Consider the following 16,121-nt stretch of genomic DNA (forward strand, 5'->3'; position numbering starts at 1 on the left):
TAATTTTTTTTTTATAGCCGTTCGATTTAGGTTGATGAATCTCAACCGTCGGACGGAGGAAACGAAGGAGAGAAGTTAAGGAGGGATAACTCTACCACGTCGTTATGCAGCATCACACGTGTTGCTTCCTGCAACCGCACCATGACACAATGCCACGCGTCCACTCAACGAACAACTCCAGGCCCATTTCCATTCCAATCCCCCCAACTTTCGTTAACCAACACCTCCATCGAAATTCCAACGATCTTCAAAGAGAGTGACAGAGAGAGAGAGAGAGAGAATATGATGAACGCTTTGGCCCTGTGTCTGGTTTTGATTTCACTAGTAACAGCACCGACTCCAAGCCCAGTAAAGGGGAACAACCCAACCAAAGAAGAAGATGTCATAGTCAAAGAAGGCCACCGAGTCGTAGCTGTGGAGTTCGATAAACAAGATGGCAACACCAAAGTCTCAATCTCGCCCCACGAATCTCAGTATCAGCCTCACCTCTCTGAGAGTCATGGTCAGGGCCAGAGTCCCAGAGAGCTCGTCTGCAACGCTTTAGGCAACTGCAAGCACAAAGTTGCCACTGCACTCGGCAAAACCAAAGTTCTGGTCTCCGATAAGGCCCACGATGTCGAAGAACAAGCGGCCGAGACTGTTTCTGATGCTTTGGGTGAAGCGAAAGAGGCGGTGTCGCATAAAACTAGTCAGATCTCCGATAAGGCTCGCGAGGTCGAACAAGCTGCGAAAGAAGCCGTCGGAGAAGTATCGGCAAAAGCGAAAGAGGCGGTTTCGGATAAAGCTCGACAAGTAGAAGGAGGTGTGAAAGAGATGGCTGCGAAAGCTAAGGGTGGTGCACACAATGTTTTTGAGTCGGCAAAAGAACAGGCCAAAGAGAAGGTACCGGTAGAAAATATTTTTATTTTACTTTAGAATTATTTGTTTGGAAAAATTGTACTTGGGGATTTGTTAATTCTGTGAATTTTTCACATTTTTAGTTCAATTATAACATTTAATTTCTCTATTAAGAAATTAGACAAAATCAAGAGTAAAATGGTCCGTTTCACATTTTTAGTTTAACTATAATATCTAATTTATCTATGAAGAAATTAGACAAAATTCTAGGTAAAATAGACAATTGATAAGGGAATTGATCATTTTAAATTGGGCATCAATCTCTTAATTATTTTGAAGATATAGTGAATGAATTATTTTATCTTTTGATTTCCGTATAATTTTTAAAGATACATTATCCATTGGTTTTGACACATTTTGAAAAATTTACAGATAAAATTGATATATTTAAAATTATAATGATTAAATTAACACAAAAAGATAAATTATAGAGTTAATTTTCCATATTTGTTTCTCCATGTAGTAGTGAAGTTAGTGGTAATGGTGATATAGCATGTGACAATATTAGACAATGTTGATTTGCAGTAGGAATAACAATGCAAAAATGCTAGAGGCCTAAAAATTTTATCAAATATTTGATCAAATGTGGTGTGAGTGGTGTGGGTGTGAGTCCCTCGCTCATTTGATGAACCTGTGAGTTTAAACTCATGTGAGATATTTGGTCAAAAATTTGATAATATTTTTGATATCCCTAACATAACTCGTAACAATATTGTTGAAATGTTTTTGTAGAACACAGAGTTGACCACTTAATGCATTATATGGCCGGTAACATGTACACTCAAGTGTATTGACCTCACCAGGGTAGATCTTATTGTTTTAGACCAATTAAGTAGTGTATTTTATTTACACATTTTTAAAATGTGCGAATAAATATATAGCCTTCTTATTTCCAACAGGCACAACAAGGTGGCGAAATGGCAGAGCAAGCAACAGAGACAGTGAAGAGCGGTGCGAAAAGGCTCAAAGAGGAAGGAGAAAGGGAGTTAAATGAGATTCTCCAACAAGCCCATGAAGTGGGTGAAAAGGCAGAGCAAGCAAAAGAGACGGTGAAGACCGGTGCGAAGAAAGTTAAGGAGGGAGGAGAAAAGGAGATGAATAACATTCTCCGGCGAGGCCGAGAAGTGAGCCACGATGTGTTAATATATTTACAATCAATGATGAGTGTGGTTCATCTGCTTGGATTTGCAACAGCTTATGGGATGTGCATGTGGGTGACCTTTCTGTCAAGCTATGTTTTGGCTGGAGCTTTGCCGAGGCAGCAATTCAGTGTGGTGCAGAGCAAGATATACCCCGTGTATTTCAGGGCCATGGCCTATAGCATACTAGTAGCCTTGCTTGGGCATTTGTTGGGGAAAAGGAAGAGATTGTTGTTGTTCAGCGTGGCCGAAATGTTTGTGGTCTATCATCTTGTGGCCTCGCTTGTCATGATTTTGGTTAATTTGCTCTACTTGGAGCCTCGAGCCACCAAGGTAAATTTACAATTTTTCCTTCCCCTGTTCCTTTTCATCAAATTAAAGCACGGTTTTCAAATAATTATACGAACATAGAAATTGATTACAAAACTAGACACCATCTGATAATATCATTCGGTTTCTATGATATGCTTCACTGCTCGTGCACGGTTTTCACAGAGCCATTGCCATCTCAAGTAGTCATAAGCTAAAGCTAAGTAGGTAATTAACCATATTGTAACTGTCATATGGTAGGAAGAGAAAATACAATAATGAAATAGAGAAAAGAAAAAATAATAATAATAAATTTACATTTTTGCTCTAAAAATGCCTTGTTTGATGGACATATGACAATCTCTCTTAGCCAATTTAATATCAAACCAATGGAAGGGCCACGTTGTTTGATTCTTTACAGTTGAAAACCGAAGTATTAAAGTAGGATTTGGTGTAAATAATTTGTCCAATCTATGAATCATCTTAATGTGGGATATAGAATTTTTTTTTTTTTTAAGTTTCACTTACGTTATATACTTCTTTCAATCTAAATAATAGAATTAGATTCACTTCAGAAAGTTCTTTTATTTTTTTTTAATTATTTTTTTTTTAAATAGAATGCTTTTGATAATCCATTTTTTTTTTCGTTCACATATTTAGAAACTTTGTTCTTTCTTTTAAAACTTACAGAACTACAAAATACTTTTTCCTTTTTTCAAAAAACAATTTCAAGTTTCTTGTACATGTAAGAGATTGCAGACAAGTTCAATACATTTGAAGCTTATTTAAAAAATTGTATCATATGAAGGTGATGATCGAGAGGATGAAGATCGAGAAGGAAGAAGGGCGAGTCAGTTTAAACATCAACACTAGCAGCAGAGCAGCAGACCGTGTTGTGGAGCCTACAGTGACACCTGCCCCTGGTGCAGACATCACCTCAACTCCACCTAGCATGACTAGAATGCCAGAAAGAGCAGAGCAAGAGGTAGTGAAGTCTCGAGTTGTGGTACTTAACGTAAGGCTGAAGAAACTAAATACCTATTCTTCCTTTCTCAACGTACTCACACTTATGGTTCTATCTTGGCACCTTGTCTACCTCGGCCAACTTCTTTATGTGGCGGCCTGCTAATGCTGCAGGTAAGATCTTTTCTTGCTGCTTTAGTCCATCTAGCAGTGTTCTTTATGAAATAGATGTTCTGTTCCATGATGCTTGTAATGTTTTAATGTGTAATTTAGATAGAGAGTGCTTGAATTGTGTTTCAAATCCAAGGCAATGCATGTGAAATCGTGATTTATAAGTTGGATATGTTTTGTGAAAAAAAAGAAGAAAAAAAAAAAAGATCGTAACAAGCTATGCATCTTATCCTTATTTGGCATGGGAAAGCTTGCTGAAGTAGTAATAAGCAAATAGAAAAATCGGTAACACACAAATCAAATACAAAATCAGACACTTTAAACGCATGGATGGACAGGTTTTTTTCAAGATTCCCACTTCGAAAATATCCCGTCCATCTATGAGTTTTTAGTGCTTGGTTCATGGTTTAGTTGATATTTTGTTGTAAGAATTTTATACATCACTTGGTTTGGTTGATATCATAATTTACAAATATATTAAAGCTACATCGTTCTCCATTCAATTTTTTATTTTATTTTTTAAAAATTGGTGGTTTTATCATTTTTCTTACAAAATTAACTTGTCGGACTACAGGTGCAGTGCAGCTTAGAAAAGGGAAGGAGTAGGTGCTAAAAGTGGAGAAGTTTTGATGCAGCAAAATGCGAAATTCTGGAAACAACGTAGTCATGTTCTTCACTTGTAAAAAGTGTAGTAGTTAGTACTAGGGGAGAAAACAACAATGCTAACTAATATTATATGCAGTTCAGATTGCGAGTAAAGGGCTTTGATGCAGCAAAATGCGAAATTCTGGAACATGGTCATGTTCTTGGCTTGTAAAGAGTGTAGTAGATAGTACTGGGGGAGAAAACAACAATGCTAACTAATACTATATGCAGTTCAGATTGCAAGAAAAGGGTTGTGTTTAGGATTTACAATGTAAATGTTGGTTCGGAGACAGTATTTACTTTGGTATCAATCAAAATCTCTTGTTGTACCCCCAACCCAAACGAGGGTGATCATGAAATTCTTTCTATCTCTAGTTTCAACATCATGTAGCATGAATATTAGTGAACTGAGACACAGAAAGTGCAATTGGAAAGAACTACTCACTTTTGGAGAGGTCTTTAAATTTAGAAAATTAATAATGTTGTGTCTGCTCTACTACTACTATTTGGGGGTCGTCTAATACTATTTGGGGGGCTTGAGTTTGATTTGTGTGTTTGGCCACTTTATTCGTGGAATTTAAGTGGCTGTGTTACTATTGTATATTTCTACAGGAGCTTTGTTGTCGTCTCGTGCTCTCATCACGTCTTTAGGAATTACCCACGTCTTTAGGAAGGACAAATCGGTTTTCACCTAAAATTTTAATAGTAATATTAGGTACTTAGAATTTTACTTAAAATGTGTCATAGCCCTGTTTGGTAGGACTTATTTCTAACTTATTTCAGCTTTTAGTTTAATTTAAGTTATTTTTATGTGTTTGGTTCAGTTTAACAATACAACTTATAGCTTTTTGTAAGTCAAAAATCAACTTATTCTTTGAGTGGGGAGGAGAAAATTAATTTATAAGTCAAAAATTAACTTATGTTCACAGTTATAAGCTATAAGCTGTTAAGTCATGTTTGTTTGGGTGGACATGAGCTTGAGATTGGACTAATAGTCCAATAAAATTATTAATCCGATATTTGGTTAAACAATTGAAGTACGGACTAATTATTTTAAACTTGATTATTAGTTAAGATAGGATACATAATCCAACGGATTCGTGGTCCTAGGACTATTAGTCATGAGAATGCTAATCCAGTCCGCCCAAACAAACATGACCTTAAGGTATAAGGTATAATCACTTTCCCACAACTCTATCAAACTGGGCCATAGTTATATTATTCTTGTCTACTTAAAGTCGTTTTTATTATTGACTCATGTTGTTTTGTTGTTGACTACCCTTATATTTTAGATAGAGGTGTTGTGCGGTGCTACCTTTTCTATTTAAAAATAATAATAGGTTTTTTAAAAAAATAATAATATTAATCTCGTGATGATTGTATTATTTTATTTTATTACATATTATTTATCAGTTCATATGTATAAGTTTGACAACATATGATAATGTGATAATGGTAATATTATTTATCAATTCTTGTGTATAAGTTTGACACTATCCCATTATACTACCAAATCCGACGAATTGAAGAGCCTTTTCTTAACCAACAAGTGAGCACTTCCCTTGTGAAAATGATATATATACTGCCCATGTAGAAACCATTCAGGTTCACCTTGATCAATTTAGCACCAATGTTTTGAAAATCGAATCGGTGGGCGAACTGAAAAAGAGATTTGGGGGACGGATCACCGGTTTAACCGTTAAGTCAAAGCAGTCGAACCGTGACGTTATAATTAATATTATATAATTAAAAAATATAATTAAAAATTATAAATAAATAAAAATATATATAAATACTTAAATAAAAATAAAAATTATTGTATAATATTTATTAATAATATTTAATAAAGTCATAATGGATAAAAAAAAAAGGTCACTTGTTTTAAAGAAATTAAGTTTTTTAAACATTCCCTCCAAACAAATTGATTGAATATTAGGTTTAATTTTGGAAGGAAATGAAATTTTCAACTCTCCTTCCAATCAATATAATTCAAATAATTTGATTGAATCCTACATAGAATTTTATAGGTTCTTTTTGAAATTTTTTTTCCTATAAATAGGAATAGACTTTCATATTCTTCTCCAACTTCCGATGAAACTCTTCCTTATGAGAGGAGACTTTTGAAGTAAGAATTTTTAGTCAAAATTTTAAAATATATTTATAATATATATATATATATATAAGAAAGAAAGAGAAAAGAAAGAAAATAAAAAATCACCAGTTCGACCACCGAGTCTCCTGGTTTTCCATTTCTAGGCCAATTTTTCTCCTACTCCGGTTCTACGGGGTTGACCGAACCGGAACAAAGCCCGGTCCAACCAGTTTGACCGGCCGATTCAGTCCGGATTTCACAACATTATTTAGCACAAATTCACCATGTAATCACACAAATATACATATAATTTTTTTTATATACGAAAAAAAATCTTGTGCCGGTGATTCAAAATTTTAAAAATATTATTATTACATTATTTAAATAAATTATTTTTATAAAAAAAATTTCTGTTTGCCCACCTTTTTTCTCTCAGTCATAATGGAAATCGAATGGCCACTGTTTTTTGTTTTTTCCTCCTTCTTTTTGAACAGCCAGCCAGCCAATGTTCAATTCCTTCATTAGTAAGGCTAGTACAGGCTTTTTTTTTTTAAGGAATTTTTTAACTTTTTAATTAAAATATGATGTAAAAAAAATTAATATATTTAGAATAATTTTTTAATTTGTAAAAAATAAATAAAAAAATTTACTTTTTAAATAAATTATTCACTTTTAAAAAAAAAATTAACTCTTAAACTAAAAAATAATAGATTAATGATTTGTCCCCCTAATTTCCTCCCCCGAATCCCCCTAATTTCAGAAGAGAGAGAGAGAGAGAGAAAGAAGAGAGGGAAGAGGAGGAGTTCAGAAGAGAGGGAAGAGAGGGAAGAGGAGGAGCTCGATCGTCATCCTCTGCCCGATCGTCGTCTCCGGCAGCCCCCGCCTCTGCCCGATCGTCGTCTCTGGCAGCCCCTGCCTCTGCCTCGCCTCCGCCTCCTCCTCCCCGTGGTTATGGCCCCCTCCAGTCCTTCTCCTTCCTCCTCCTCCTCCTCTTTCCTTCTCTTCTCTTCTCTTCTCCTTCTTCCTTCTTCTTCTCCCTCATTTCTGATTGAACCAGGAAAAAAAAAAAATGCAGAAACGACGTCGTTTCTGGGATTAGGGGGATTCGGGGGACTTTTTTCGAGCGACGTAGCATTACCGAAAATAATATTATCAAACCAACCTAATAGTCAAACAACGCTGCTGCAGACCTCTAATTAGAGGTGCAGCCGTACAGCTCTAGTGAGCTGTCAAGCAATAAAAAAAAAAAAATAGTAAAGTAGAAGATAAAAGAAGGGGAAGAAAAAGACAAATTAAAACTCTATTAATGGTCTTTTTTTAGAGGTCTGAATCATTTTTCAATAGTCAAATACACAAATCAATCCAAAACCTTTAAAGCAACCACCCTATGCTCAGTGGCCTCTGACATAGACCTATATTGGCCCACACCCATGTCCTCCTCAATCTTACGGACCACCCACCTCATGTTACAGTTACAGATTTACCCTTTCTATTATAATTCTAATTAACAATATTACTTATTCAAAAAAATTACTCATAAAACTAAATTAATGTACAACATTCATTATAATTTGTGAGTATAATTTATATTTCATTATTTTTAATTTACATCATACGCGTCATTTTTAGAGTAAGTTTAGGAATGGTAATAGGACGAGTTTGTTGTCTCCTACTCTCGTCTCGTATCATATAAGGGACAAAATAAATAAAAAAGATGATATGATGAGTTAATTTTGTCAATTTAAAAATAGAAAAACTCATAAAATAGTAATTGTATATAACATATATAAATATATTTAATAAATAAAATCAAGGTGAGGGAGCAAAACCCATATCTATCCCACTTCTTTGTTGGGGTCAGAAAAATATACGCAAGGCAAGAGATGAATGAGCACAGTAGGACGGAAAAAAATTGTTATTCTTAAATTTTAGAATAATTTTTAAAGTATATGAGTTTTGTGAATTCTAAATAGCTTACCCATCTTATAAATCTAATTTAATATAATATGAATCATATTTAAAATAAATTTGATTTTTATATTTTATTTTAAAATATTTTTAACATACTTTTTGTAAGTGTAGAATATTGCTTTAAAGAAAACCAAGGCCTCTATGATAAGGCCAAGTTTATGTTTAACAAGTTGTCTTTTTTCAATTAATCAAATCTAGGCAATGATAAATCAATAGGTGTCATCTTTTTATCAACAAAACTAAAAAATAAGTCCACATGCATGAATTACAAAACTCAAGCAGAATGGGGAAAACATGGATCAAAGGCGGTATTATGACTACTTTTGACAAAAAGTTTTATTTGATTGAAGGAAACTCTATAGGTATACGTGGACATTCATCTCAACCAATAAATAAGAGGCTTATGAATAATTACATGGGCGGTCATGTCAATATAACATTCTTCAAAGTAATTATGTTCCCAAAATTTATGTTAGATTGTATGATTAGGTTGGGTTTAGGTTAGAAGGAAATTACAAATAAAAATAAAATTTGGTAGAGTTATGAGCAATGATGGATCTAGCAGGGGTTGGGGCGGCTTCACTCCTAAAAATTTTAAAAATATTATATGTTATATTAGAAATTTTTAAATAATTTAAAATTATAGAAGTTCGCACCCTCAAATTTTTTATAAATAATTTTAAAATTATATAGAGTAGTCTCTAATTTTTTAAACTATAGAATAGCCTCCCAAAGACATAATTCTGGATCCGTCCTTGATTATGAGTATAAAAATATTGAGTAATAAGGATTGTTTGGGGTGTCTTAAATAAGTGCACTTTTTGTCTTTTTAGATTAAAAAGTTGAAGAAAAAAAATGGATGTTTGGGTTAACTCTTTGACTTTTTACGAAAAATGTGTATTAAAAAATTATATAAATAAGTGTATAGGAGAAATTATTGGGTAGTCCATACAGTACCTAAGCAGTGTAATCGGTTGGTAAGAGATGGAAAATGGTTGCCTCCTTTACGGACTTAAATTGGACGGTGTTGTTCAACCCGTATGGGCCTACCACGGGTCCCGTTTTGCTAATCGAAACCGTTCAATATGTAGAAATCGTTTAATACTATATGTTTATAAAAAATCACGTTGATCGGATATCGATAGTTATCTAATCGTGCTAGTTTTTTTGTCAACCGTTAACTATAACACCATCTATTTTTTATACAAAACTAATTTAATCATGTAGCTATCCATATCCGATTAACGTGATTTTTTACAGACATATAGTACTCGACGAGTTCTACACATTAAACGGTTCGGATTATCAAAATAGGACCCGTGGTGAGCCCTCACTGGCCCAACATTACCCTCCAATTTAATAAATATATATACCTAATTTTTTTTTCCTTTGACAGCCTTTCCATCAATTTGCAGTACCGGTCACGTCTTTGTATTAAAATATGTAATAAATTAATTTTTTTATATTTTTAATTTGTGAATAGTGATAATTTTTTAACTTTTTTAGTAACTTTTTGACTTTTTGAATTTTTTTAGAGATGTCAAACTAGGCCTAAAGTCTTCATTTGACATGTTAGATTTTTTGATTGACTATTTTAGTCACAAAAAGAAAAAATATGTTTTTTAGCCTAATAAAACAAAATATCATATCCAAATCGTAATAATTTCATTTTTTCTCTATCAAAAGTCAAAAAAATCAAAAAATCTATCTCAAACGAGACTTTTTAGCCTCAAGCTAAAATAGCTAAAAAATTAAAAAGCCAAAAAATAAACCCATATCCCAAACGAACCCTAATAGGATTATCAGTGTAACAATATTAAGTTAGACATGTAAAATAAATTATATTTATTTGTGCATTAGTGTTATGATATTAATTAATTGAAATTACATTTATAAAATTATATAAAGATTCTTATTATAAACTGGGGCAAAATAAATATTTCCCCCCTCCAATCTCATGGGATTAAATTAACAATCCACCTCTCACATTAGCAATTGAGTATTAATAGTCTCATGACATTTTCTTCAACGAAACACAACCCACAGAATTACTAACCTAGTCCCAGGGTCTATGACCCAATGGAGTTTAGGACCACCAATATTCAACGTGTCATCCGGTGTTTTTTATAGATGACAACAATAATGTATGGAAAGTATAGGCATGGTGTAGAGTTTAAAATTTAAACACACACACACACAAAAATAAATAAATAAAAATAAATAAATATATATCAATGATTAGTGAATTTTTCCTGTTGACAACCCTTGTTATTATTATTTTATTTTGGATTAGTTTTGAATCTCACAAATTTAACATAATTACATTGATATTTTTAAAAAAATTTAATTAAAGTAACACTTAAGCTCATTTTCATTAGTAATTGTTTAGTTATTATATGGATAAAAAAAATATTGTTGATACTTTTATATATTGAAATATATATTTTATTTTATTTATCCTTATATTTTTACACATCTCCACTAATTCTGGTCATTTTAATTTTATAAAAAAATAACAATGTAATAATACTATTTTATAGTGCTTATTGTGCTTTTACTCGACCACAGCAAATGGTCAGACTAATTTACCCTCTGTTTTTGGTCATTTCCATTCTATTATTTTATCGAACTCTTGAATTAGATGGATGCAAAATATAATAGTTTTCCATCATTTTACTCACAAACAAAAAAAAATAAATAAAAATTGCCAATCAACACTTTTTCTAGATTGTTCCATTACCAGATGGAAAGTGGATGGACCACGAGGCCTCACTGTCATTCCGCATAGCTTTCCATGGTATTGTAGACAAAAACACAAAACAAAAAAAGACACACAAGGAAAAATGGAATTTTTTAATTTTTTTTTATTTTTTCATATAACTTTATTTAAGATCTATTAACACGTGAATTAGCCATTTCAGCATAGAATCAATAGGACTCAATGGGAAGAAGTTACACAAATTCATGTCTAAAAAACAACTAAATGGGAAGGAGGTATCAAAAAATGGAGCTCTTCCTTTGAATTTGCTCAACTCTAAACTAGGTTTAAAATGTTCTAAAGCCAAAACCCTAGTTGAATAAATTAACTTTGAGAATTAGTTGCACAAACTAGGCCAAATATCTTATCCAAAAAAGTTTTATTTAAAAATAAAAAAATAAAAAAATAAAATAGAAACAAAGGAAAGGGAGAACATAAAAAACAAAACTTTGGATTTATGGTGGAGCAAGCATCTAGGGGAGAGTATGCTAATGATTTCATGACCATTCATTTTTAATTAGTAGTTAGGAAAAAAATATGTATAAATGAAAAGCTTTGCGAGATTAAGATAAGAGAATAAACTTTTGCATCAAATTGATATATTATTTTTTAACATAACATTGAAATATTATTTTCCCTTTTAAGTTTACAAATTTTACCTTAATTTTTTGTTTTAACCCAATTATAAAGTTATTTAGCAGCCCTTTTTTTTTTTAACATTTGAAACCATTTTAGATAACAAAGAATAGGGTAAATTACATTGACCTCTCTTAAAGTTTGAAGAAAATATAATAAGTCTCACAAATTTAGTATAATTACACTAGTCCCCTAAAGTTTTAAATAACACTTGGTTTTAATTTTTTTTCAAAATTCAATAGTCGTATGAATGAAAAAACAATATTATCATCTTTTTATATTAAAATATATATTTTACTTTTTGTCTCTCTATATTTTTGTACTATCTGTATTAGTTTTGATATCTTTCTATAAAAGTAAAAATAAAAAAGAACGATATAATTATATTAAAATTATAAAATTTACTATGATCTCTTTAGGCAAAGAGGTTAAAAGCAGCTTTTTAGTTTTTAACATCTTTTAGATCATATCACTTCTCTATTTTTTTACACATTTTTTTTAAAAAAAGTCAAAAAAAACTAAAAAATTATTTTTAACCGACTTTCTAAAACAACTCATATCTATATATTATATAAGGAAAATGAGGTTTTTAATGGGAAACTTTATAGGAGTTCTAAACCCTTATTCTAAAATTATTAAATTTTCAATTTACAAAATAGATTAAAAAACAAATTATTGACTAATATATTTAGGAGAATTTTTTAAGGTCTATGGTACTAAGATTTCAAAGGATAAAAGGCATACAATATTTTCATAATGATTGGAGTGCCTCAATATTTTTCCAAAGAATTTCAAAACACAGACAAATTTTACAAACACATTTCTCTAGGTTAAAATTTCTCTAGTTTGCTCACAAATATCTCTGTTTGACCAATTTTCTCTGATTTCCTTACAATTTTCTCTGATTTATTTATAATTTTCTCTGCGTTCAACAACAACAACCATCTCGCTTTAAGTAAATCCAAGTCCAAATATATAGATGACAAGAAAAAAATAGAAATAGAATCATAATAAGTTCCTCAGGAATCCACAATTAGGAGTGTAAAAATGGCCCGTGACTCATGGACGGCCCGAAGCCTGCCCACAGCCCGAAACGGGCCTGGCCCATTTTGTAACGCCCTCAAAATAATAACATTAAACCCATCAATATAGACATGCATTGATATATAAAAGCTCCACATTCTTCTATTCATCAAAGTTCCATTACCAAAAAGTATTACATGTTAATGACAAGAGCAAATGCCCTAAAGGCTTACAGCTTTCCAAGTTAACACTTGGTTACAACAAAAGAGTGCTAACTCATTTACACATTAAGCCTTTGGCTTGAATATACATGTAACACATTAAAGAAACTAAACAACAAAAGTCTGTCCACCCCTAGCCTCCCAAGCTATGTCCTTGGAGGTGGCATGCTACCTGTACCTGAAAATGATATTCCCATATAGGGTGAGCCACAGCCCAGTAGAAATACACTAAACCAAATATGAACAATGACTAAAAGATTAGCAGTTGATAGATGACCAACACTGATACTTTCCCTTATCACACTTTACGGTTTCATGACATACAAGTCTATGTTACAATCCATTTTCCAATTCTTTTCGATTCTTAATTTATAACCATGGCTCAGAACCTGGCCAAACAACTTATATGAGACAGTAACTCATATTAAACTTCTTCCCAATTCATATTAGATAAGCGTACTAGCTATATCAACACATCAACAGACAAGCATATAAGCTATATCATCACTTCCATAGATATGCATAAGAGCACTATCACACTTCCAAGACAAGCATATGAGCTATGTCAACACATTACTAGATAAGCATATGAGCTCTATCTATGGAGTCCATCCCCTATCTTCTCCCAACAACATCCGGTTTAGAGGTCCATCCCCTATCATCCCCTAAACCGTGGAGTACATCCCCTATCTCCTCCAACACGACCCAATGCATATAAACAATAATTATACACATCATCACACAACACGTAAATTTAATGTATTCTTTCAACCGTCATACTCAATGACACATTCCAGTGATTAGTTTCAGTTTGCCTAATCATCATGCATTGTCTACAACAATCAAGATTATCCTCCACCGATAGCCCAAAACCGTTATTTCTATACAGAAAATAAATGCAACAATGGATATATAATCAACATGTCAACTAGGTGAGTGATAAATAATCCAACTACACCCTTTAATTCCATACATTTCCAAATCAATTTCTCATTTCTCATAATTAATTATGCAAATTAATTAACCAATGTAATTAGGGCATTTTTCATAATTAACATTACAATCCTTAGATTCCATTTTCATTAATGTTTTAACATTAATTTCACTTTCCCATGCCAAACACGTATCTAGGTTTTATATAGCTAAAACCCCAACTTTTGTAAATTTACACAAAAGCCCTAAACTTTCACAAAATTACCAAACCAACCCCAACATCTCAAAATGCTGAAATTTAAAGACAAAACCCATAGTGAGGAGTAGGTTATCCCTACCTCAAAGAATGACACCCAACCAAGAAGATGATGGAAACGAAAATGCTCCAAACCAAGAACTTTTCGGATCAAAAGATAGCCCTCGACGATCAACAACTTTTTTGTAAAGGCCAAAGGTGAGGAAATCACTCCTACTAGATCAATACCTAGAGAGAAGGTAGAGCTCTAAAGTGAGAAGTTCAACAATGGTGTTTTTTTTTGGAAAAGTAAGAGAGAGAAAGAATGGGAAAAGTGATTTAAAAATGTCCCACAGCCAACTGATATACGACATTCCCGCTCGAGCGGAAAACATAATGCTCGAGCATTAAGAACAAAAACTAGGTCCGCTCGAGCGCAGAAAGCCCCGCTCGAGGGCCAAGACACAAGAATAAAGCACATCCGCTCGAGCACGAAAACCAGTCCGCTCGAGCGTAGATTTTCCCCTCCCAGAACTTACACCGAAAAGGTACTACCCGCTCGAACGCCAAAGTATCCGCTCGAGCGCCACCGCTCAAGCGTAAACAAACCCGCTCGAGCGTAAAAATCACACCTGCAGAAGTTTTGCAGGGACACGAAAAACTGGGAGCACGTAATCTCCGCTCGAGCGTAAGAAGACCCGCTCGAGCGGACCTCCTAAAAACTGGGCAACAAGGAATTGAAATCAAAGCCTAACCAACCTGTAACAACTCTGCCCTATACATCCTAAAACTCAATCAAGTGGAATTAAAGGATGACAACAAGGTGTACCACCACCAACATCACGGAACCGAGTCCGAAATACAACAGAACAGTAAAAGGACAACCGGGATCGCTATAAGTTGGACCCAGGCCTGAGCCTAGCACAAACCCCTAGGCCTGGGCCATCATTTTGATGCCCGGCCCGACCTCGTAAATCAGGTCCACTTGGCCCAGCCCATTGACCCCCTTAAGGCCCACTCAAAGCTCGGCCTGGCTTGTCCGGGGCCTAGTGTCTTTTTCAGTGAAAAATAATAAAATTTTGATAAAAAAAATTTAAAAAAAAAACAAAAAAATTTGGTAAGGCCCGCCTAAGGCCTAAATGCTCTTGGGCCTGGGCCTAATTTTTTGGCCAGTGGGCTAGCCCGACCCAACCAGAATTTTGGTGGGAGCCCACGAGACCTGACATGGGTTAAACCAGGCTAAATTTACACCCTTATCCACAATCAATTCCCATATTATCTTCTTCTCAAATCCAAATCCCCCAACATTTGTGGATACACACACACACACACACACACACACACACTCTCTCTCTCTCTCTCTCTCTCTCTCTCTTATATGTACACACACACACAGAGATTCCAATTACATATAAAGTGAAACAATCAATGTCTGAATTTGTTGAGAGAAATATGAATATGATTCCTACATTACGCTACCCTCTTCTGTTACCTAAAATCAATAGAATCAACGCAACTTTCATTCACCTTCCATTCCCATCTACATAGGAATCAACGCAACTTTCATTCACCTTCCATTCCCATCTACATAGAGAGAGAGAGAGAGAGAGAGAGAGAGAGAGAGAGAGAGAGAGAGAGAGTAGGGAGAATCATACATGGAAGCACAAAACTTCAGTTCAAAAGATAAAGAAATCAAATCAATGCATCAAAATGATCGCTTCTTAGTTATCAAGGTCTTTGTCAGAAGATCATAGCTTGGGCATCGGCAATAAATGCAATATGTGGAGGAGGAGGCTATAGGGGGAAGAGGAAAAGAGAGAGGAGATAGTAGGTGTCATATATGGGTATGGATGAGGGACCTTAGGCTATAAAAATAAATATTATGGATTTCTTCTATTACTAAAAGTTGGAGGGGGATGTTAGATTAAATATTCCATATATTTAATTAATTATTAATTATTTTTAAAATAATAATTATTTCTTAATTTATGTGAAAAATCTAGAAATCCCCTAGATGTTGATTTGTGATTATGTATCAATTTTAAGCAGTAAATAACAATCCCAATCAAACAATCAAGACAAATCGACACAACGATTTTACGTGAAAAAAACCACAATTGGACACCTC

The 16,121-nt window shown here is 33.5% G+C and overlaps 1 protein-coding gene across 1 annotated transcript; it reads left to right on the forward strand.

Annotated features, from left to right (window-relative positions):
• Window positions 1-10: 10 nt before the first annotated feature.
• On the forward strand, window positions 11-4,460 carry LOC114264521 (late embryogenesis abundant domain-containing protein / LEA domain-containing protein). Its single transcript, XM_082874788.1, has 4 exons — window positions 11-882; window positions 1,797-2,369; window positions 3,154-3,482; window positions 4,054-4,460. The coding sequence occupies exons 1-3, from the start codon at window positions 142-144 to the stop codon at window positions 3,472-3,474; spliced, it is 1,635 nt and encodes a 544-aa protein (XP_082730914.1). The 5' UTR covers window positions 11-141; the 3' UTR covers window positions 3,475-3,482; window positions 4,054-4,460.
• Window positions 4,461-16,121: the final 11,661 nt, after the last annotated feature.

The sequence above is a fragment of the Camellia sinensis genome, chromosome 6, assembly GCF_055761805.1.
Source record: "Camellia sinensis isolate YWXY chromosome 6, ASM5576180v1, whole genome shotgun sequence".
Lineage (NCBI taxonomy): Eukaryota > Viridiplantae > Streptophyta > Magnoliopsida > Ericales > Theaceae > Camellia > Camellia sinensis.

Excerpts from the sequence above, each read along its gene's own strand:
- LOC114264521 (XM_082874788.1), top strand. The coding sequence starts at position 142 with ATGACACAATGCCACGCGTCCACTCAACGAACAACTCCAGGCCCATTT. Across the intron at positions 883-1,796 it reads AAGAACAGGCCAAAGAGAAG|GCACAACAAGGTGGCGAAAT; the intron begins GTACCGGTAGAA and ends TATTTCCAACAG. Across the intron at positions 2,370-3,153 it reads TGGAGCCTCGAGCCACCAAG|GTGATGATCGAGAGGATGAA; the intron begins GTAAATTTACAA and ends TATCATATGAAG.